The sequence below is a fragment of the Peromyscus californicus genome, unplaced genomic scaffold (assembly GCF_007827085.1).
Source record: "Peromyscus californicus insignis strain IS unplaced genomic scaffold, ASM782708v3 Scaffold_5__1_contigs__length_169319896, whole genome shotgun sequence".
Classification (NCBI taxonomy): Eukaryota; Metazoa; Chordata; class Mammalia; order Rodentia; family Cricetidae; genus Peromyscus; species Peromyscus californicus.
Window position 1 is genome coordinate 79,898,300 of NW_026294573.1, and position 23,345 is coordinate 79,921,644.

At 38.3% G+C, this 23,345-nt stretch overlaps 1 protein-coding gene across 1 annotated transcript in view; it reads left to right on the plus strand.

Moving 5' to 3' along the window:
* Megf9 (multiple EGF like domains 9) overlaps positions 1-22,215 on the plus strand; it is a 101,808-nt gene extending 79,593 nt beyond the window's left edge. Inside the window, exons 3-6 of the mRNA XM_052716064.1 lie at positions 3,626-3,765; positions 9,359-9,502; positions 15,383-15,652; positions 17,320-22,215. Of these exons, the coding sequence (XP_052572024.1) occupies positions 3,626-3,765; positions 9,359-9,502; positions 15,383-15,652; positions 17,320-17,771 (1,006 nt within the window). The 3' untranslated portion in view covers positions 17,772-22,215. The remainder of the gene's footprint in view (positions 1-3,625; positions 3,766-9,358; positions 9,503-15,382; positions 15,653-17,319) is intronic.
* Positions 22,216-23,345: the final 1,130 nt, after the last annotated feature.

The following is a 23,345-nucleotide window of genomic DNA, read 5'->3' on the forward strand; positions in this document are numbered from 1 at the left end:
ATAATCTTCAAATTTAGAACTTCTATTTTTATTACAGTAATAGAAGTGGAGAGGTGGTAGGGAAGTGCATTAACTGACATGCATAAGAGCTAGGTAAGTATTAATAGTTTTAGCTTGGCCTGCTGAATTGAATCAACAATTCCTTAGGGAATCACTATTAGCAGCTAAAGCTCTAAGAAAACTATTTTAAAATGTAGCTTTCAGTTAATTTGTCTCCTATCAAATGTGACTGCTGCCAAGATCTGCTCATACAGAGTCTAAACTTTTGAGGTCTAGAATGAACATGTAAAGAAAGGCATTTCCTCCCAAGTGTAGTGGTGCACACCTGTAGTCACAGCGTTCAGAAGGCTGAAAGAGAGTTAGAGGCCAGCCTGGACTGGATGACCTACCGAATGCCTGTCTTCAAAAAAAATCAAAAATCAAAAATCAAACAAGCAGTATCCCTATTGAAGAAAAGAGGGGACAAAGAGAAAATACTTGTTGTTTTTTTTTCCAGTGAACCCTGGTAATTAGTGTTTTTAATCTTTTCCTCCTCCAAGTGCCTAATTCCAAATTTTAGTCTGTATATTTATTGAGCATTCATCAGATATTTATTAAATATGTACAACAAACCAGGCATTTACTTGTTTTACATTTCTGAGGTTACCAAGTTGGATACATACAATCCTTGAACTGAAATGCCCATTTAACAAGGTGTACAACGTTAAAACAACCTGTTACAGAGCATGGTCCCTGTACTTGTGATAGGTCTTGAAAATAGGAAATTACATGATAAACTTTTGTTTCAGGAATTTTATAATCTAATGAGAAAACGCTTAACACATTGAAAGAATATAGAACAAATTACACTTGGGATTAAAATGTAAATATGGGGAACAACAAGATCTCTGTGGACCAGCTAGGAAAAGTTTCATTGGAAAAAGAGCCTGGAAAGCAGGGAACATTTTAGAGGTAAAAATGAACAAAGAAAGTTTACAGAAGAAATACTGTGCCAAAAGTTACTTGAGGAAAATTTTACAGAAATTAGTGACAAGTCAGACATAAATGAATGATTGTAAGAACATGGAGCAGAAAAATTAAATGCTGTCAAAGTTTTATCTGATTCAGCTATTCTAAAATGTTGTGCTCTGTGCCATGTGTTGCAGTCAGCAGTCACTTTGATTACTTCTGTGACAGTGGATAGAAATCATCAGTCAGTGATTTCCCCAGACATGCCTGGAATTGGGCTTCAGATCCCCTGGGGCTAGAATTATGGATGGTTGTGAGCCACAGCATGGGTCCTAGGAATTGAACTTGGGTCCTCTGCAAGAGCAATAAATGTTCTTAACCACTGAGCCAACTCTCCAGCACATTACTTTGTGCATTTCTGTCCCAACTAGCTGCAATTTTCCTAAATTCCATGTCATGATTTCTCCAGGAGCCATGGAAGCTCCTGCTTAACCCCCCTTCCTGCTTCTTGCCATGGGCATACCCCAGGCCCAACTTGGTTTCCCAATGCTTGTAATAGTCAGATATAAGAAGCAACCTAAATTCCATCAAGAGAATTAAATAAGAGATGGTACATTTGAATAATGCCATGGTATGTTGCTATGAAACAATTATTTGAGGGCTAGAGATGTAGTTCAGTGGTCGAGTGTTTTGCCAGGCATATATCATGCTTTGGGTTTAAATCCTCAGAACTGAAAAACAAACCTGTATACTGATATGGACCTTCTTTACTAGATATTTATGTAGATGACAACCACAAGCACATCTATCTTCCTTTTGTCCTTTCAGTTCACTGTTAGCCCTGCTCCTCCTGTGTGGTGGGAGGCTGTCTTATATGGATCACAGAAGTGAATGTCCTCCTGTGTGTAGTGGGAGGCTGTCTTATATGGATCACAGCAATGACTGTCCTCCTGTGTATGGTGGAAGGCTGTCTTATATGGATCACAGCAGTGAATGTCCTCCTGTGTGTGGTGGGAGGCTGTCTTATATAGATCACAGCAATGACTGTCCTTCTGTGTATGGTGGAAGGCTGTTTGCATGGGACACAACAATGAATGTTCTTGCCCTTTGGTTTCTGTTTTGATTCATTCAACAGGAGTCCCTAATTAAAACAAAAAATAAGCTGGGTGTGGTAGCACATGCCTTTAATCCCAGTACTTAGGAGGTAGAGGTAGGAGGATCTCTGTGTGTTTGAGGCCTGCCTGGTCTACATAGTGAATTCCAGGACAGCCAGGACAGCCAGGACTACACAGAGAGACACTGTCTCAAAACAAAAACAAAAATTAAAAACTTTTAAAAGAAAATAGCCAAAAGTTTTATGTTTTAATGATTGGGGAGAATTGTTATTATTGTTATAATCTAAGAAAAGAAAATAAATAGAAATTGATGGGATACTAAGTAAAAATTTTAAGTCTTTTATTTTTACTTTGTGGGGGTGGTTGGTTAGCAACCTAGAATTTTTGTAGTATTTAATTGCAGGAGCTGGAGAGATGGCTCTGTGCTTAAGAGTGCTTGCTGCTCTTACAGAGGACTAGAGTTCAGTTGCTAGTACCTATGTCTGGCAACTCACAATTGTCTGTAACTTTAGCTGCAGGGCATCCAGTGCCTTCTTCTGGCTTCTATGGGTACCCACAAACATGTGCATATACATATACCCAGACACACAAACACATAAATAAAAATAAAATCTTAACAATTTAGTGTGAAATGCATCAGACATCCCCATTCTAGTCATAATTACTTAATTGTGAATTCTATCCCCATTCTAGTCATAATTACTTAATTGTGAATTCTATCTTACTTATCAGAACTATGATTTAAATACATTGTAGGCTCAAAATAGAGAATTATATCAAGTTCCTAATCTAGAAATAAGTGTGAACTGATTCATTTATCAAAATCTTTGTTTGTTTTGGGGGGGGCAGTTGTATTGGTTTTCGAGACAGGATTTTCCTGTGTAACAGCCCTGGCTGTCCTGGAACTAGCTTTGTAGACCAGGCTGGTCACAGAGATCCGCCTGCTTCTACCTCACAAGTGCTGGGAATAAAGGCATGTGCCATGCCACTATGTCTGTCTCATTTATCAAGATCTTAATCTTCACATTTGTGGCCCAGAAGATAGGTAAAGGCTGGCTTATTTTCTCCAATTGGAACAGATGCCTGTAGAGCTTTGGGATAATCTTGAAATGAGATACAGCAGTGGTACAAGTTCTAAGTCCCAATGTTCAGTAGAGAAAGGTTTTACACTGGGAACTTCTATTCTCCATTCTTTTTTTTTTTTATTTCATGTACTTTAATCTAAAGCATAGAGGATGGAATTGTCATAAAGTATTGTTATCAATACTATTAGCTGGAATATATCCATCAGTTTCCTAGTTTTGGAAGCTGGGGTAAAGGGATTATAACTTGAGGCAGGCCTGAGCTACGTAGTGAGGTACAGGCCAGACTGAGCTACAAAGTGAGACCAGAGTTCCAGAAAACAAAACCAACCAAACAAACAAAAATCCTGAAAAAAAATCCCTTTTGTGCCTCTGCGAAGTAGAATCTAGTAGAAACTCTTGGCTGTGTCCAGATAATCTATGGAGCATTAGACAATATAGTTTTCTAAATCACTGAACTTTTGTTCATTTTATTTGCAGTTCTGGGAATTGCCAGTGCAGAGTGGGTGTCACTGGCTCCATGTGTGACCGATGCCAAGATGGACATTATGGCTTTAATAAGACAGGCTGCTTGCCCTGCCAGTGCAACAACCGATCCAATAGTTGTGATGTTATCACAGGTATGTAGTTTCCTTAATTGAGTATGACATTATTCTTTGTTTGATCTTGAAGTCTTTATATATTGATTCTTTTCAAACATTTTATAATACCTTCTTCTTTTAGATAGATACAATAAGGCATATGGCAAGCCAAGCTTTTATAACAACTTAAAAATATTTCATGACTTTGAAAAATCATATTGATTGAAGAGCTGTATAAGTATGGAGAACAACACAAAGTGAAGACTGGGAAAATGTGTTAAAATTCTTCCAGGCAAGCTATGATCACTTGGGAAATCCTGTGTGAAAGAACTAATGCTCCATGAGACTTGAAAAAGGGTCAAGTAGATCCAGAATTGCAGAGTGCAATTGACTGGGGTCTTACTTACACAAGCATGGTCAAGGGTGGTAGCAAGATTGGCCAGTCCTCACAACTTGGATCAGCAAGTAGAGAATTATGTGGTGTTAAGGACAAAGGTGACTTTCATTAAACCTAGAATATAGTTAGTTTAGCTCAAGCTAATATCAAAGATGCCAGGTGATATCCTGGTGATATTGAACAGGTTCTAGTAGTCAAGTTTCATTTACCATACCACTCTTTTTTTTTTTAATCTGCAGTGTACAGGGAAACTATATAAGGAAAGGGCGTACAGTTACTTAGGCATAGTCATGAAAGTTATGGCTCATGATGTCTACAGTTAAGTCAGGCTGCATCTGTACAGCACATGCTATCTTTCCAGGGAAGATTTGTCTGTTCTGAGCACAGGCTAGGAGTAAGGGTTGGCCCAAGGAAAGGATTTGTACTTGAGAAAGAGCTTTTGACAGCCATTTGGAGCCTGCAGGGTAGTTGGAAACTAGAAGAGCCCTAAACAGAAGACCAGTTTTCCCAAAGCTAACTATGAAGGAAATAGATGGCCAGGCCAGAAAATTTTTTATGCTGAGGAGACAAAATCCTTTTAGAGAGAAGAGGGCTTGTTAAAACATACAGCCAGCTCTTTCTAAATCTATTGCCAAATTCTAAAGATGCATGGAATGGGTCTGAATATTTGAACCCCCAATGGCCAGTGCTGACTCTCTCAAAGTCTTTCAGAGCTGAGGAGACAAAGGTCTCCCAGATTCCTAATCCAAAAGGTCATGCCAAGAAATAGTGAAGAACTAGAGTGGTTACGAAAATTGCAACCCATATGCAACCCACTTCCATGCCTGACTGAATTGAGATCATCATTTTCTCATATTTGCCTAATACAGGAAAAGAGGACACTCTGGTTCTTTTATATATCAGGTATAACATACACTAAATAACAGAGACTACAAAAATGGAGAAATGTGACCAGTAATAAAACTATAAGCAATGGAGTCTGCATTGCAAGTAATACTGCTATTAGAGTTAACATTGAAACTTTAAAATAATTAAAATTAGTATATTGTGGAATTAGAGGGAAAATCAGACAAAATGGGTAAAAAGAGATAAAATATTACTAGAGAATAGCACTGCACTGTACTACAGACATGCACACACATGAGTGGGATGGAGATCATGAGGACTAGGGAGACAGCTCAGTTAGTAAAGTGTTTGCTGTGCCAGCATGTGGACCTGAGTTCTACCAGAACCCATGTGGAAATGCTGTGAATGGTTTTATATGTATGGGTGCTTTGTCTGCATGCATGTCTGTGCACCACATGTGTGCAGTGTCTGTGGAAGTCAGAGGAGGGCATCTGATCCCCTATAACTGGAGTTACAAACAGTTGTGAGCTATTGCCATGTGAGTACTCAGAATTAAATGTGGGTCCTCTGGAAAAGCAGCCAGTACTCTTAAACACTGAGTCATCCATGTCTCCAGCCCCAGTGGCATGCAGTTGTAATGCTGCATGGAGACAGAGACAGGAGGATTCCTGGTACTTGCTGGTCATCCTGTCTACCCTAATTAGAGAACTGCAGGTCACTGAGAGACTCTTGTGTCAAAGAAAGTGGACAGCATTCCTAAGGATGACACTTGAGATTGTCCTCTGGCTTACACTTGTGCACACAAATATGTGTACTTGCATGCATATTGAGCCTGCTCACACATACACATGCATTAAAAAGAAGCAATCTAGAACTGAAAATTAATGATATTTTAAATTAATAACGTATGGCATAAGCTTAAGAGCAGACTTTACCCAGTGAAGGCAAAGTTAGAACTAAATAGAATCCAATAAAAACTAAACATAAACATTTTGATAAAATGTAGTAGAAGAAAAGGCAGGAGAGACAAGTAGGTCACAGCCAGAGTCTAATGTAAATGTAAGGGAGGCTCAGGGAGTTATGGCCAGGAATTTTCTAAATGATTAATAAAAAAATAAAGTCAACCTACAGGTCAGAAAGCTCAGCAAATGCCCTCCCTATAACAGAGAAAACCACACCTAAGCAAACTCAATCAAATTGTCACAAATTCCCTAAATGTAAGATTAGAGGAACTTCTTGGGAAAATTTTTAACACCAACAGAAAAAAAAAATCAGGACATATGAGGTTGATAGGTCAAGAGTTTTTAATGAGAACAGAGTATCAGAATATTTGAAACTGAGTGAATTCCGAGAAGAACCTGTGCTAGAAGCTTATACTTTATGCTAATCCTCTGCTCTCCAGTGAAGTGTTTGCAGAGAAATCTATTTAGAAGACATTGTGTTATATTTTCTATATTATCTGGCTGTACCTACTTGTGTACTATATTGCCTACTGTTCTTTTTCTTTATTGTTATATGTGGGATCCCAGCCTCTCTTCCCTGTCCCAAAGTTATCATTCGTTATCTTTCTCCTGCCAAGAATGGCCTTTCTAACCCACCTCCACCCACACTGCAGACCCCTTTGTCTTATTAAGTCATATTCTTCTTTAGACCCTGACTTCATTAGCATTTTCTGATGTTCCTCACTAAATACAAAGTCCTCTGCTATACACTAGCATGTGCATTTGTAATTTTTCAGAGCACTTGTCACAATTGATGTTTACATGTTTACTTGTGACTATTACTCACATGGCCTTACTCTCTACGTGATAAGTTCTATCAGGGCAAGAACAGCATCAGCTTCATCCCCATTGTTTATACAATCTCTAGCACACATATTGGCACATACTCATTTAATCTTTATTGGATAAATACACAAACTAATGGAAAAACATGAAAAAGAACATCAAGGTTCAACATTAGATAACAAAAAGAATGCTTCATAGTGCAGAATTATTAGTTACTCTCTGGGTCTTTTACAGTACCAGAAAGCCATGTACAAGATTCTTTTTCTTCCTAATAATGAAGCAGCTCTCACACTGACCTGCACATGCTGTAGAGATAGAGTAAAATAAATACTTTGAATAATTCTGGTGTTTGAAAGAAACAAATGATTTACCATATGAAAAATAAAATAAAGTGGAACCCAATATAAAGGAGTGAACCTGACTTAGAGCAGCCAGTTAGTTCATGTACAACTTTTGTCACAAACGAGTTTTCAGTGCTGTGATATGGTTGCCCTCTGGTGGCCACTTTGCATGTTTGCACAGTTCTTCCCACTATTTCTGGAATTTCTGTTTTAGATTGATTTAGATTTTCCAAAGTTCCATTTTTGTAGTAAAAATATATTGGTGAAAATATCATATGGAAAATTTTGAGAATAGGTATAAAAATGATCTTAAAAATATTTGACCCAGAAATCCTATACCTTCTGAGAAAATAATTTTAAATTCATAAAAAGGTTTATGTTAAAAAAAAGAAAATGCAGCTGGGTGGTGGCGGACACCTTTAATCCTGGCAGTTGGGAGGCAGAGCCAGGTAGATATCTGTGAGTTCTAGACCAGCCTGGTCTACAGAGCGAGATCCAGGACAGGCACTAAAAGCTACACAAAGAAACCCTATCTCGGGGGGGAAAAAAAAGGAAAGAAAGAAAAGAAAAAGAAAAAGCTCATCAGATGATAGTTATGATCCTGAAAAACCCCAAAAACCTAGATACCCAAATTTATAACAATAGGTAATTAATACTGTTACCTAGAGAATATATGGTTAGGAACCCAGAAAATCAAAACCACCTAGTAGGATGTTGTAAAATTAAATACATTTGTACATCTACAGTGTCTTGATCATCATAATCAGCCAAGAAATGGTACCTATTAGACTGTTTTCATTGCAGTTCTTTCATGAATGACATGTAGCTACACAACAATGTAAATAGTCGGGCTATAAAATGACAAGTACCATATAATTAGACTGTTTCAATGACAAAACCTAGATCTCTATAAATAAGGAAAGATTTCAAGGAATGTGTCTCAAATGTTAATAAAGCTGTTCAGGACACTTTCCTTGTTCTTTTACTTGTTTTCTATATTTTCTTTCCTTATCACATTTTTCTCGAAAGAAAATGTAAGAGGGTTAATTATTTTTTAACTACAAACTTTTCCTTCAGATAGTAGACTTGCTTTGAAGAACTCAAGGTTCTTGTGTGTACTTGTAGGGTCCCATGCCAGAGAGACTCCAGCAGCCTGACTCTCTGACTGCCTTGACTGCTCAGGAGCCACTTTGGTCCAGGATGCCACATCTCCTGGCTTTCTTCCTGTGGATGCTATTCCTTCTCTGTCAGCTGTGCCCCATCTCCCTTAGTCAGCCCTACATTAGTGCCTTAGAGCTGGGAACTTAGTGCATTTGTCTGCTCCACTTGTACTTTTCCTCTGAGTGATCTCACTGAGGCCCCAGACTTAGCTTAAATACCCTCAGTGTGTGTGCTGTTGTCAGATTTGCGTCTCCCTTGATCTCCATGCTCAAACATCTAGGCGCCATCCTTCAGTTTGCTTTTCAATAGTGCTGCCTTTAGGATGCTTGTTTGTGTACATAGATAGTTCATCATTTGACTACAAAATCCAAACTATGAAAGTGCCACAAATTGTTTGCTCTCTATTAACATATATTATCTTATTTTTTTTCTTTGTACAAAGTTAGTGTGTTTTAGTGTGTAGCCAGTTAACTAATAATGGCATGTTGTGACTATAATCACATTCCCAGCTTTTTTCTCATATGAGACATTGAATTCAAAGACAAGGCTAGTTAAAAAACAAATCAGGAGGGGTTGGAAAGATGGCTCAACAGTTAAAAGCACTTGTTTCTTACAGAGGCCCCAGGTTGAGCTCCCAGCACCTTCTCTGGGCAGCTCACAACCACCTGTAACTCCAGTTCAAAGCGCTCCAATTCCCTCCTCTGTACTCTGGGGGCACTTGCACATACATGGTGCACAGAAACATGGGTAGGCACACACACACATACACATAAACAACTATTTTTTTTAAGTTAGATGTATTTATTTTATTGTTTTATGTGTATGAGTATTTTGCCTGCATGTATACATGTGTGCCTAGTGCCCATGGAGGTCAGAAGAGGGTCTCCATCCTTAAATCAATCTCTCTCTCTCTCTCTCTCTCTCTCTCTCTCTCTCTCTCTCTCTCTCTCTCTCTCTCTCTCTCTCTCTTTAAATAACAAAATAGAAACCAAACACTACTCCTGATATTATTTTTTTTCTGTATAATTTTATGGTCTTCTTGTTGTGGGCAGGATTTCTGAAAGTTCCTTAACTCTGAAACAATAATTTGATTCTTTTAGGTGCTTGTTTAAACTGCCAGGAAAATAGCAAAGGGGATCACTGTGAAGAATGCAAAGAAGGATTTTATCAGAGTCCTGATGCTACTAAAGAATGCCGCCGCTGCCCTTGCTCAGCAGTGACCTCTACAGGCAATTGCACCATAGGTAAGGGCTTTTTTTCTGGGTCTTCCCTTCCTTCAGTAAAGTACACTACATTTATAAATTAGGTTCTGGAGGATGTAAGTGAAAGTGAGGTATAAAAATCACAGAAGTTTTCCTTTCTACAAATTTACAATCAAATCCTAATATATATATATGAAATGATACCTCAGATGTCCTAATAGCCAACCCTGTGTATGTGTATAGCTTCTTTCATGTAACATATTCGAAGTTCACCTATATTGTAATATATATATCAGTAATGCATACTTTTCGTTGTTGAATTATATAGATGCCACACTTTATTTATTCTTCCCTGAATTCGTGGACATTGAGCAGTTACATTTAGCTGCTATGAACATTTATGTTCATGTGTGCATAGTGCATATAAATTTTGCCAGTACACCCTCAAGTCAGTGATTGTTGGATGTTTTCTTCACTACTGGAGATTAAACCCAGGAATTCATTCATGTTTGCTGACCAAGCACTCTGCCTCTGAGCTGCTTCCCTCAGTAGTTGCATGTGCAAGTGTTTTAATTTCTCTGGGGGTATATAACTAGGAATGAAATTGCTATGTCATAAGCCAGCTCTGTTTAACTCTGTGAGGAAGTGTCAGATAACATTTTATGTTATCATTTTGTGTAGGGTGGTACAGGTGCAGTGTACATCATATGTCTTCCGTCTCACTCCACACTATTTTTTTAAGATTTATTTTTTATTTTTAATTTGTGTGTGTGTGTGTGTGTGTGTGTGTGTGTGTGTGTGTGTGTAGTATTACGTGCATGTGAGTATATTGCCTGTAGAGGCCCAAAGAGGGTGTCCAATTCCCTGGGTCCCCAGAGGTGGAGTTGCAGGCCTTTGTGAGCTGCCCTGCATGGGTGCTGAGAACTGAACTCTGTAAGATCAATGCTTGCTCTTAACACTGAGCTTTTTCTCTAACCTCCTCCCCTTTTGGGGGGGAGGTAAGATTTCTTAGCCTGAAACTCATTGATTTGGGTTGACTAACTAGCCAGCTCCAGGGATCCACCTGTCTTGACCTTCCCAACAGAGATGTGTGTATTACCAGGCCAGTGTTTTCCACATGGGTTCTGGGGCTCTGAACTCAGGGCCTCATGCTTGCACAGCAAGCACTTTACTGATTGCGCTGTTTCTCTATCCCCTACTTATAATTTTAACAAGAATATATGAGGATTCTAAATTGTCCACAGCTTCAACAACACTCAATGTCTATATTTTTTTATTCTTACAGCCATCCTAATAAATGTTAAATGGTATTGCATTGTGGTTTTAATTTGCCTGTCTCTGATGGCTAATTATATGTTTAATGATCACTTTTGTATTTCTTTTGAGCAAATACCTATTTAGGTTTTTTGTTCATCTTAAAATTGTAGTTTTTTTATCATTGTATTGATAGAGATATAGATACAAATCCCTTATCGGATACATGATTTGTAAGAAATGAGGGTATAGCTCCATGGGAGAGCTCTTGCCTAGCAAGTAGTAGGTCCTAGGTTTGCTCTCTAGCATCATAAAATATTTGAATAAAAAAAGGCTTTAAAAATAATTTGTAAATATCTTCACTTATCCCATGGATCAGTTTTTCACTTTCTTGATGTCCTTTGATTGATTGATTTCTGAGGCATTCAGTTTAATTTTCTTTCATTGTTTATGTTGGCTTGGAATTTCTCATGAGACTGCAGTCAAAATGTTAGTCAGGGCTGTAGTCAGTAGTCTGAAGGCTTAATTGGGACTGTAGAATCTGCTTTCAATATGGCTTACTCATGTGTCTTGCAAGGGGCAAAAAGATTCTGTTTGTCACCATGCAAACTTCATTAAGCTTCTTAATATCCTTGAAACATGGCAGCTGGGTCCCCTTGAAGCGAGTGATCCAAAAGAGGGCAAAATAGAAGCTGCAGTATATTCTATCATTTAGTTTCTAAAGCCATAAAGATGTTTCCAAGGCCACATTACTTACTCACACCTATTTTGTCACGTACGAACATGTGATTTCCAGGAGTAGAGAGCATTTGACTAAATCTGGAAAGTCAGTTGCTATACCTAGTAATAGGAATAGGTACTTTCCTCTTTTCATAGAAAGGTCTGAAAACTTCTTTCATGTATTTTACAAATAGTAATTAAGCACCTAGAACATGCTTGTCATTGTGATAGATAAGGAATACAAAAGTCTAAAAACTAAAATATGGTCTTTGTTCTAAAGGAGTATTCAGTGTCATAGAGAGGAAAATACACAAAGCAAATAAATTTATGGGTATGAATTTGCAGGACATGAAGAAGGTGTCATTGTCCATTGTCCCTGGGACTGGATTTATTTTCCTCTAATTTTTCCTAAAAGAGATGATACTTTTACATAGCATCCTTTGTTGTTTATCACTGTATGTGTTTGTATATTAAACATTTGGTATGTTAGGACTATCATTGAGTCAGAAAATTGTATATTAATATTGAAATTTGCATCAGCAATATCAGAATTCCAGATCATAGATATTGACATGCTGTTAGTTACAATTTAAGATATAAGACCTTTATAGGATTTGTAAATAAGAACTTCGGCTGTATAAGTTATTGGCTCATCTTGAGTAACTTTTTTTTAACATAGGGCTTTACTTAAGGTATTGCTTTTTAATTGTTTAATTGAGTGACTGAATTCACTTCCATATGATGAATTTAAAATGTAGAATTTCTCTGTGGAAAGAAAATCCCTATGAAAAGTAATGTTCTTGAAATCTGTTGTTCTTATATGTCTTTTCTAAACACTATACTCCGCAAGAGTAGAGATGATGTCTATATTTTTAGTCATTTAATACCCAGTGTATTGTTAATGCCAATAATACATGTTGAATAAGTGGAAAAGGATATATCCATAACTCAGGGTAGAGAATGGTTAGATATGTAAAACTGGAGTTAGCAGAGCTTTGGGGAGACTTTATATTTCCTACTGGGAAGTACAGAAAAGTTACTACGGAACAAGCTATGTTTAAACAGGGCCTTGAAAAGTAAGGAATGGGACACTTAGAAATTTATTTACATAAAGGTGGTAGATCACAGCCAGAGACTGAATTGGGTTGGGAGCAATCCAACTAAGCATGCATGTGCCTATAGGGGTAGCAAGTTCTAAGTCAATTAAATTTGATACTTTCAGAGAGTGTAGTTGGTTTTTCTTACTCTTTAGTCTTTCGGGGGGCCGCTACCCAGCTCCCAAATAATCACACAGAAGCTTATTCTTTCTTATGAATGCCCAGCCTTAGCTTGCCTTGTTTCTAGCCAACTTTTCTTAACTTAGATTATCCCATCTACCTTTTACCTCTGGGCTTTTATCTTTTTCAATTCTATATACCTTTCTTTACTTCTTACTCTGTGGCTTGCTGTATAGCTGGGTGGCTGGTCCCTGGAGTCCTCCTCTTCTTCTCCTTTCTCCTTGCGCCTCGATCTTCTCTTTCTCTACTTCTACTTATTCTCCCTGCCTTCCAGCCCCACCTATTTCTTGCTCCTGCCTAGCTATTGGCCATTCAGCTCTTTATTAGACCAATCAGGTGTTTTAAGCAGGCAAAGTAACACAGCTTCACAGAGTTAAACAAATGCAACATAAAAGAGTGCAACACATCTTTGCATCATTACATGAATATTCCACAGCATAAATAAATGTAACACAACTTCAACTAGGATTCCACAAGAAATTGCTGTGTCTAATCTACAAACAACATACAAATAAGTTCAGTATAGTGATTCAGTCTATATACAGTGGATGCACTAATAGGGTGTCTTAGTTAGGGTTTCTATTACTGTGATAAAACACCACTACCAAAAGCAACTTGGAGAGGAAAGGTTTGTTTCATCTCAAAATTCCAGGTAACAGTCCATCTCTGAGCAAAGTTGGGGGGCACTCAATACTCCTGCTGCTCTCAGGATGAGAAAAATCTGGGGTTTTAGGCATGCTTCAGCCCCTTCTTATTTTCAGGCCAGCCCCTCAACTGAACATACAGTATCTCTAATCCAGAGAATCAAGTACAACCTTTTGTGCTTCTGAGAAGTGATACGTGAGTTAATTTCTGCAGTTAAAATTTACAAAGTGATTAGGGGTAAGGAGACAAGAGTATTGCTGTGGGATGGTCTTTCTGTGTGCTGTGAATATGTGTTGCTACCATTGGTTAATAAAGAAGCTGCCTTGGCCTATGGAAAGACAGTTAATAGCCAGGTGGGAAATCCAAGCAAAGATACATGGAGAAGAAAGGTGGAGTTGGGAGAGATACTGCAAGCCAGGGGAGCAAGATATAATAGAACACAGATAAAGCCACGAGACATATGGCAATATGTAGATTAATAGAAATGGGTTAATTTAAGATGTAATAGCTAGTTAGTAATAATCCTGAGCAATAGGCCAAATGGTTTGTAGTTAATATTAAGCCTCTGAGTGATTATTTATAAGTGACAGTGGGACCAAGTGGGGCGCAGAAAAACCTCCGGCTACAGAGTATGTTGTGTGTTGATGAAACAGTATATATAACATTTCAGAGAGAGGAAAACAGGCAATCTTTGGGAGTACTCCTAAGCCATCTGTTAAGCTTGAAACAAAGTAGATGATGAAGTGGGAAGATAAATGATAAGAGCTAGGAAAAGTAGGCAAGGCTTAGATGCTTTTCAGCAGAAAATTCTATTAAGTTTTCACTTAGTCTGGCAGCTCATTAGAATTGAAGCAACTTCTCTAGGGTGTTAATATGTGTACTCAGATTCACTGTGAAAATTATAGAGACTGTAGGAGTGTACTTCAGTAAAGAGCCTTAGGAAGTATTGCGAGTGGTGGAGGTAAGAAATGATGACAGCCTTAACCCAGAGCCTGGCACTGGAGTAGAGTCACACTAGTATAGAATCTGCTAAAGTGTCACTGAAATGAATTGCTAACTGCTCAAAAGTGGGAATGAGATGGAGTACTGAGAGTTGGTTCTCAAGTTTGGGACCTAGGCAGGTGGATGGATGTTGGGACCGTTGACTAAGATGTTGAGGACAGTCATCTATGGTAAATTTGAAATGTTTGTAGTCGCAGGTATACAGGCAGTTTTATATCATATACAGTTTGCAATTTAAGACAGGAAAATGGAGTGGAGATACACATTTTCCATTGTTAACTGTACAAGTGAGTGAACTCACCCGTGGACAAATGGCTAGAGTGAAAGGTGAAAGAAATCAAGCATGGAAATCTAGGAGTAATGGTCCTGGGTATAGCTCACATTGTGGGAGAGGCCTTGTATTAATACCTAGTACTACACAAAACAAAAGGCTTAGGAGTATCAACATTTATGGAGGAAAGAGATAGAGAAAGTTTTTGCTTCAACCATATTTTGTAGTCTTTCATGCCACAGAAGAAAGAAAAATAAAATAAAATAAAAACCAACTATGTAAGTATCTATGAGATGGTTCAATAGGTAAATATACAGACCAGCAAAACTGACAACCTGACATTGATTCCCAGACCCACACCGTGAATGGAAAGGACTCCAGCAAGTTGTCTTCTGACATACATATGCATATTGTTGCCCACGTGCATTAATACACACACACACACACACACACACACACACACACACACACACACACACTACTTCAATGACAATGTATCACAGTTTCACATCTGGTGAAAGCATATTTCTTTTACCCTCTACTTCAATAGGCTTTTTGAACAGGCCCACCATTCCTTCAATATGCTGAAAATGTAATAAACTATCTAGAATATTACTTCTATGTATCTCTTAACGTTGAATGAGAGAAGATACCAGGGGGGAATTTATAAAAATGTTTGGAGGACAAATAATTTACTATTTTTTAATGTAGCTTGAGACTTTACTAAATTAACTGATGTTCTTTCTATTTTAGAATCTGGTGAATTGGAGCCTACATGTGTCCAGTGTAAAGATGGTTACACAGGACAGAACTGCAATCAATGTGAAAATGGCTATTACAATTCTGACAGCATCTGCACACGGTGCGAATGTCATGGCCATGTGGACCCAACTACAACTCCAAAGATTTGTAAACCTGAGAGTGGTGAGTGCATCAATTGTGTCCATAACACCACTGGGTTCCAGTGTGAGAACTGTCTAGAAGGCTATGTTCGAGACCACCAGAAAAACTGCATCAAGCAAGGTAAAACTCTTCCTAAGATTACACATTTAATGTCTTATTGCCAGCATTGAATGTTTATAGACAGCTGCCATTAGCTTTGTAAACCTTCTGGTCCCACCAGAGGAGTTTCTAGAATTAAATTTTGATAGGTATTTGGCTAAAAAGGTTTCTTTCCCTTTCTGGTTATCTCCTGAGCATCAACTCTAGAAATATGAAAACTAAGACAAGATTGGTGCGACAGTGAGACAGAGTGTGCTCATCCCTTCTGTCTGTCTGTTATACATGAAAGATCCTGTCAGTTCTTTTCCTTTGCTTCTTGATGTATCATTTCCATGATCATCAAAGGCCTTTCCAGGGAGGGACCTATAGTCTGCTTAGAAGTTGCATCTGGGAAACTGGAGTTCATTCTAGCTTCTTCACACTTTGGGCTGACATTGAGGTAGATGAAATCCTATTAATATTCCCTTTGATTTTTACAAGAAAAAGCCATTCATACAATAGAATGTTTTTTGTAAAGGAATTCAGTGAGGATTTAGAGGGGTTAAGTCAGGAATTCAGGAGGAGCTAGGGATATTTAGGGATTATTAGACCCTGTTCTTGTACAACTACTCCTTGTGGTATTCTAATGCACACTGATTACTGAGCTGAGGTAGAGTTGGTCTGTGGCCTCTGGCATTTTTCTCCCATGTTCTTGATATTCATACTACAGTGGTCCGATTGAGCCACATCACTAGCTAGAAATGCTGTAACTCTGTATTCCACCATGTGGGAGGCATACCTTGTCCAGACCAACGAGTACCAAGAGGACTGATGGTTTTTGTTAGCCATGAAGGAATCCAAACTTTGCCTGTTTTTAGGTTATTGATGTAGTAGACTGTGGTGATAAGTAATAATAGTTATTTTTTATAATAATTTTATTGAGTACCTATAATGTTCATTGAAGTCTTCCCAAGAACTCTGTGAAACAGACATTTTTACCCATGTTTAACAGATGAAAAATGTACAATTCTAAGAGATTGACTTACCTGTTGCAATACATTCCTGACCTGGTCCAAAGCTGCCATTCTTCCATTGAGTTAAGCTGTTGAGTAGAAGTCTAAAATGTAGTTCCTTGATTATAAAGCAGTCCAAATACACACAAAGTGAGAACTTGACATGTGGGATTCAAGGAAAACTCTTTTCTCTTTTGGCTGACATCAACTCTGATATCAAAAATAATTCCTTTTTTTTTTTTTGGCAGGGGGAATAGATTTTTATACTTCCTTTGAGGAGAATTTTATCTTCATGAAATGCCATCAGATATATCGGATATATTTTAGGTCAAATAATTGTCATTTTTAACCATGCAATTTAGAACTTGGTGGTGACACATTTACTGCCTTTATAGAAATGTCTGTGATTATCAGTGAATAAGGAGGGAATGAAAACTCCTATGTTAGAATTTCCTAAAGTTTCAGTATGGGTGTTATACACATTGGAGAACAAACCTAGCTGTAATAAGTGAGCTTTCCAGACCCCATATTTTATCATTATATTTATTTAAAAATTATTTTTAACTTACATTACCCTAAGCAGAATCCCATGTCAACATCCCACATCAACTTCCACTATCATGTGTATTTCTTTTATTGTTTCTCAAAACTAGATAATTTTGTCTTTTACATTTCATTCTCTGTTTTTATTTTCAGAAGTTATTGTTCCAACTCCTGAAGGTTCTACCATTTTGGTTTCCAATGCCTCTTTGACCACATCAGTGCCCACCCTTGTTATAAATAGTACATTTGCCCCCACAACCCTGCAGACTATCTTTTCAGTAAGCTCTTCTGAAAACAGCACCTCAGCTCTCGCTGATGTATCATGGACCCAGTTTAACATCATCATTTTGACAGTTATCATCATTGTGGTAGTGCTGCTAATGGGATTCGTAGGAGCTGTGTATATGTACAGAGAGTACCAAAACCGGAAACTCAATGCTCCCTTTTGGACCATCGAGCTGAAAGAAGACAATATCAGTTTCAGCAGCTACCATGACAGCATCCCCAATGCAGATGTGTCAGGATTGTTGGAGGACGATGGCAATGAAGTGGCTCCCAATGGGCAGCTGACCCTGACGACACCTATTCATAACTACAAAGCTTGAGGAGCTGAGCTGTCCTCCTGGATTGTCAGAACACAGTGCTCACTAAAATGCATCTGCCCTCCAGCCACACATAGCCTGGGTAGAGTTTGCTGAGAAAGGCCTCGTGCAAATGAACTGTTCAGGTACAAACTGCAATGCGCTTAGCCTATCTGTTGCTCTTAATTCCCCATGAAGATCTGAAGCACTCATCATCATTGAGGACATGAAGTAAAGTATATTTTTGTAGCAAACCACATGAGTGTATGGAAAGGCTTAATCCCACACAGTAGTCCAAGTCTACCCAGCCTCTCAAAGGACTGCTGGGAAAGTGTTCATCTCACCAGCCATGACAGAATGTTGATGTGGAGGGGGAAGACTGATAGAAGACTTCATCTCCATTTTGGGAACACATTTTTTGAAGGAGAGGCAGGGATTATGTTCTTTTTTTCTGTACTAAAAGATATAACTGAGGAAGAGCTGGTGTCTAGGCTATACCACACTAAACAATCTTGGCTCTGTGTAAACTATGGGCAGAAAAGTCCCAAGAGGATCTGTAGAAGGGCTTGGCTTTCCTCCCGTGAGTCTCCTTCAAGGATGGGATTGAAGCACAGGATAAGCCTCTGTGGTGAGGGCAGGCACAGCACCCAGAGAGCAGAAAGTTGATGGTCCTCCTCAGGGGTGGTTCCTGCCTCTAAAGAAACAAGGTGTACATAGTTAATGTAGCATACCTGCTCAACATTGTACTTGTATCTATTTGTAAAAAAAAAAATCATGTCCTATTTTATCATTTAGACTTTATTTGTATAGCAGTTAATCGTGTTGTAAAAAGAAGATATGGAAATTGGTGAAAATACTGTAAATTAGGTGGCAATATTGCTAGAGCTGGGACTCTGGTGAGCATCATTCATTTTTAGTCCCTATTTGGACACTTGAAATTTATAAGAGGTCAAATGTTTCTAATCTTTCCTCCCTCAACTTAGAGTCATATGCTTTTTGACCTACCATAGATTCAAGCAATAGATGTTAAATCTGTAATTGTTAAGCTGGGTCACAGGCTGCATTCTCTAGACACTCACCTAATTAGCCACTCTGTGTGTTTTACATTGCTCGGTGTAAACATCCTCAGAAAAAGACTTCTTTCCTGAATGTAAAAGACAGTCTTCCAAAGGATAGAAATTTTAAATTAAAAAAGAAAAGCCATCACATTACTTGGGGCCCCTCATTTTTATGCCCATGAAATATTTATGTACTTCCCATAACTTCCAAAATAAAGACCTCTGACATTTGAACATAACCTATCACCCGTGAATCATGAGGTGTGTTTGACTCCTTCAGTGCTAGAATTCATCCATCTTCTTGTCTGGGCAGGGATTACTCTGATTGAGTGTGCATTTAGTCCTTGCTTTCTGATGCCATTTTCCCCTGAGGCCAAGTACTGCTTCTTTCATCTGTTATGCATCGACAGTTTTGTGGATGAAACAAGCCAAGAAAGGTGGCCCAGACTATGAAGTGGTTAGGGAAAAACAAAACAAAGACTAGACCTAGGAAACTCAGACTTAACTTCCTCAGAGAGAAAAACATACAGTTTGTTCATCCTCTGTAGGAGACCCCCACCTTTTTCTCAGGGTTTGGAAATGACTGTAGACTAGAGGATCCGTAGGAAACCTGAGGGTGCTCTGCATATGTGGCTGTCTTTATTAAAGTAAACATTGCATCTCATTGTACTGAAACAGTTTACAAGTGGCTGATTGCTTGCCTACCATAGGAATCTATCGGTTTAATCCTCAGAATTACAGAATAGACCAGTGTTTTTATTGTCCTTTGTCATTTACAAAACACTTTTCTGTGTGTGTTCTTTGATCCTCACCATAGCCTCCTAAGGAAGCAGTCTTGTACCCATTTTATACATGAAGAAACTGAGGCATAAAGAAGCTAAATCATTCAGGGATATACAATGCACATCATTTTTATGCTTGGAATCAATTCTCACGTCTACAGCATAGTCATTTGGCTATATGATAACATATAAAACTACTAGCCATGGGCCCTAGAAGGCTGGAATGAAGATTCACATTTGTGGATGCTTCTAATAGAACCCTTGTGTGCTCCCAAGTGTGCTTCCCCATCCCGTGTGCATGTGTGTGTGTGTGTGTGTGTGTGTGTGTGTGTGTGTGTGTGTGTGTGTGTGTGAGAGAGAGAGAGAGAGAGAGAGAGAGAGAGAGAGAGAGAGAGAGAGAGAGAGAGAGAGAGAGAGAGAGAGAGAGAGAGATGTATGTGATTTGCAGGCACAATTCAGGGCTACATAGCTACAAATGACTTTGTGGAAAGAACACATGAGAATTTCTATGTAAAGTCAGAATTAATGATGAAAAGGCAAAACTGCCAGTTAGAGTTCATTAAAATGAATAAATTCCTGTAGTAGGGGGTGCGTTCCCTAGCAGTTGCAGCACAGGTGTGTGGTGACTGTGCACCACACAATTCCAAGCATTGTGCACAGTGATTGCCTCCCTGATACCCTATCTCCTGCCAAAAATAAAAGGTAAGGAGATAAAAAGCAAACATTTGTTAAACAAATGTTTACCCAATAAATAAATGAAGCGTGTTTGTAGGAGTCTCAAAGCCAGTCAAATAGTCAAAATTCTGGCTGAATAGAGATTCCTTGAAACAGATCTTCAAAGATAACACAGAAATTAAATCACAAATTATGTTTATCAAGTATGGCTCCTAGGTCATACTAATTTTTCACAATGATGAAAAAGTATAGCCTTAAAATGTGTTTTAAATAACATTAGTGACCACAGAACTCTGCTTATAGAAATAATTTTGCTCTAAAGATCAACCATGAGGCAATCTCCTTTTGAAATTAGAGTAGAAAACCATTGTAAAACACAATGCAGGGTTTTCAGTCTCTGGAGGCATCACCATCCAGCGCCAGGCATTTCTGAAAAGTCTAATGTATGAACAATTTTTGTCTAATTATTGATAACATGTTCTTTTTAAAATTCAATACCTATGTGAATCTTACTGAGAAGTAGTCATCACTTGCTATGAATAAACTGATGCTTGCTCACATCTTCATTAACTCACCTTAGTAAGCCCTATGCATTTCTGATGATGGATGTTATAGTCAGTGTCCAGCAGGTCTTTGATTACTACCAACCTCCACACTGCTTCTCCGGGCTCTCTTATCTACAGTCTTTCCCGTTATAGAAAAGGCAAAAGGATAGTATAATCTCTTATTTATTTCAACATCCTGAGTGCATTTTTTTCCAGGAATACTTGGATTTTAAGAGAGGACAACAGGGCAGACATGGGCTGGGAGGATAGGGGTTTTGTCTTGTTTTTTGTTTTGTTTTGTTTTTCTTAACAAGATTATCTAAGTCTCAAGTGATATCGCTATACTCTAGTTCCAATATTCCCAGAACCATTAATCATCAAAGCAATACTCACTGACCTCCCAGTTAATCTGGGTTATTTGATCATCAAGATGTGTTTTGGAAGATGAGAGACAATTGGAGCTTGATTATTGATCTTTCACCATGGTCCTGTACTTTTTAATTTTTTTTATGCTTGTAAACATAAGGTTGGTTCTAATGACTGTCCCTGGCTTCTTATATTTTGAAGTAGTATGTGGGCAGGAGTTGAATTTCTGTATTTCTCAAGGAAAACTCTCTGACAAAATATTCAGAATAAGTTCAAAGAACCCATGCAATCATTAGGGCAACAGAAGTCTTTGTGACCTCATCCATACACACACACACACACACACACACACACACACACACACATACACACACACACATACACACACACACACACACACACACACACACACACACACACACACACACAAAGAAAAAAACCCTTTAGTCTGTTGCTCTTTTGACAGCAAGTAGTTTTGGAGTTGAAATGGGTTTGGTGTCTATGTTCAGGGCTGTGGGAGGTGATGGAAGGTTAATTCATCTTTCTCTTTCACTCTGAGCCATTGGCTGAGCCATGGGGAGAAGCAAGAAAAATGGTTATTAATTTGTAGAAGTCAAATACTATCAAATGGCTAAAGGTTATGGATCACTAAAATGTCAGTGGTTTGAATGATAATTTTTGAAAGGCATTGGGGATCTTCTTTGTTCCTTGTGCACCTGTAGAAACTGCAGCAGCCCTGGAGTGAGCCCAGAGCTTCAGATTCAAGCTAGCCCAAAGCTAAGTGACTTCTAGTCAACTTTTAATGCTAGGCATAAGCACTCTGTACTCTTAAATTTCAGCCCAATCAATTAGGGAATGTTTCTAAAACATTAAATTTGTATTTATGTCACTAAAATCCTAACGCAAAATTTAAAAACATGTCTCATATGTGTACTGTACTAGGTTTCATGATGCATTTCTAAATTTGTGTATGATTTGAATATATGAGAGAATTTATACAAGAGTGTTATTTAAAATTATTAATAAATGTATATAATTTGTACCTATTGTAGATTTGTTTCACTTTTTTATGTAGTGAGAGATTTTAGAAGTCTTCAGGTAAGTGCTAAAGATCACTTGTCGCCAGGCGGTGGTGGCTCACGCCTTTAATCCCAGCACTCGGGAGGCAGAGGCAGGTGGATCTCTGTGAGTTCGAGGCCAGCCTGGACTGCCAAGTGAGTTCCAGGAAAGTCGCAAAGCTACACAGAGAAACCCTGTCTCCAAAAACCAAAAAAAAAAAAAAAAAAAAGATCACTTGTCAGCTCACTTCATGTACTTTGAATCCTTCATGTACTGACCAACATCTTGTTTAGGTTCATTAAAGGAGTGTCTACCCCTTGGGGAGAAGATATCACATAGGACAATTCCTTCTCATAAAATAAATTCATACTGGAGGTGAAAATATGTATTATAATATATTATTGGGGGTTGGAGAGTTGGCTCAGAGGTTAAAAGCAATGGCTGCTCTTTCAGAGGTCCTGCGTTCAACTCCCAGCAACCACATGGTGGCTCACAACCATCTGTAATGAGATCTGGTGCCCTCTTCTGGCCTGCAGGGATATATGTAGGCAGAACACTGTATACATAATGAATAAATAAATCATATATATATATATATACACATATATATATATAATTAGGGTAGGGATATGGCTTAGTTTTAGGGCTCTTGCATATCATGCACAAGGCTCCAGGTTCCATCCTCAGCACTTCAAATAAACAAAGAATAGCATGTATTTTTGTTCATACTGTTTCTGTCTGCCTTTCACTGGGATTTCTATCAAAATTGTGTTGAGACTGACGCCCTTTGAGTTTCTGACTTACACATGTGAAGATTTTCTGAACTCTGGAAGTGAACACATTCTATGTTTATTAGGTAACCCCTAACAAGAGTGCATCTTTCTATTATTTCAAGGTTCCCTTGAAGAGGCTCTGTTTTGACAGTTAAACCATGTTTAGTGAAATACTGTCTGCTTATCCCATTAAACATCCAAGGGGTGTTTTGAAAAAGAGGCTACAAGAAGTCTGTCATTTCTTTGTACTGAGAACTTTATAACCTTGAATCAATTTATTCTACCTCAGCTGCTCATGATAGCTCACATCTGTGATCCCAGCACTTGGGAGGTGAAGGCA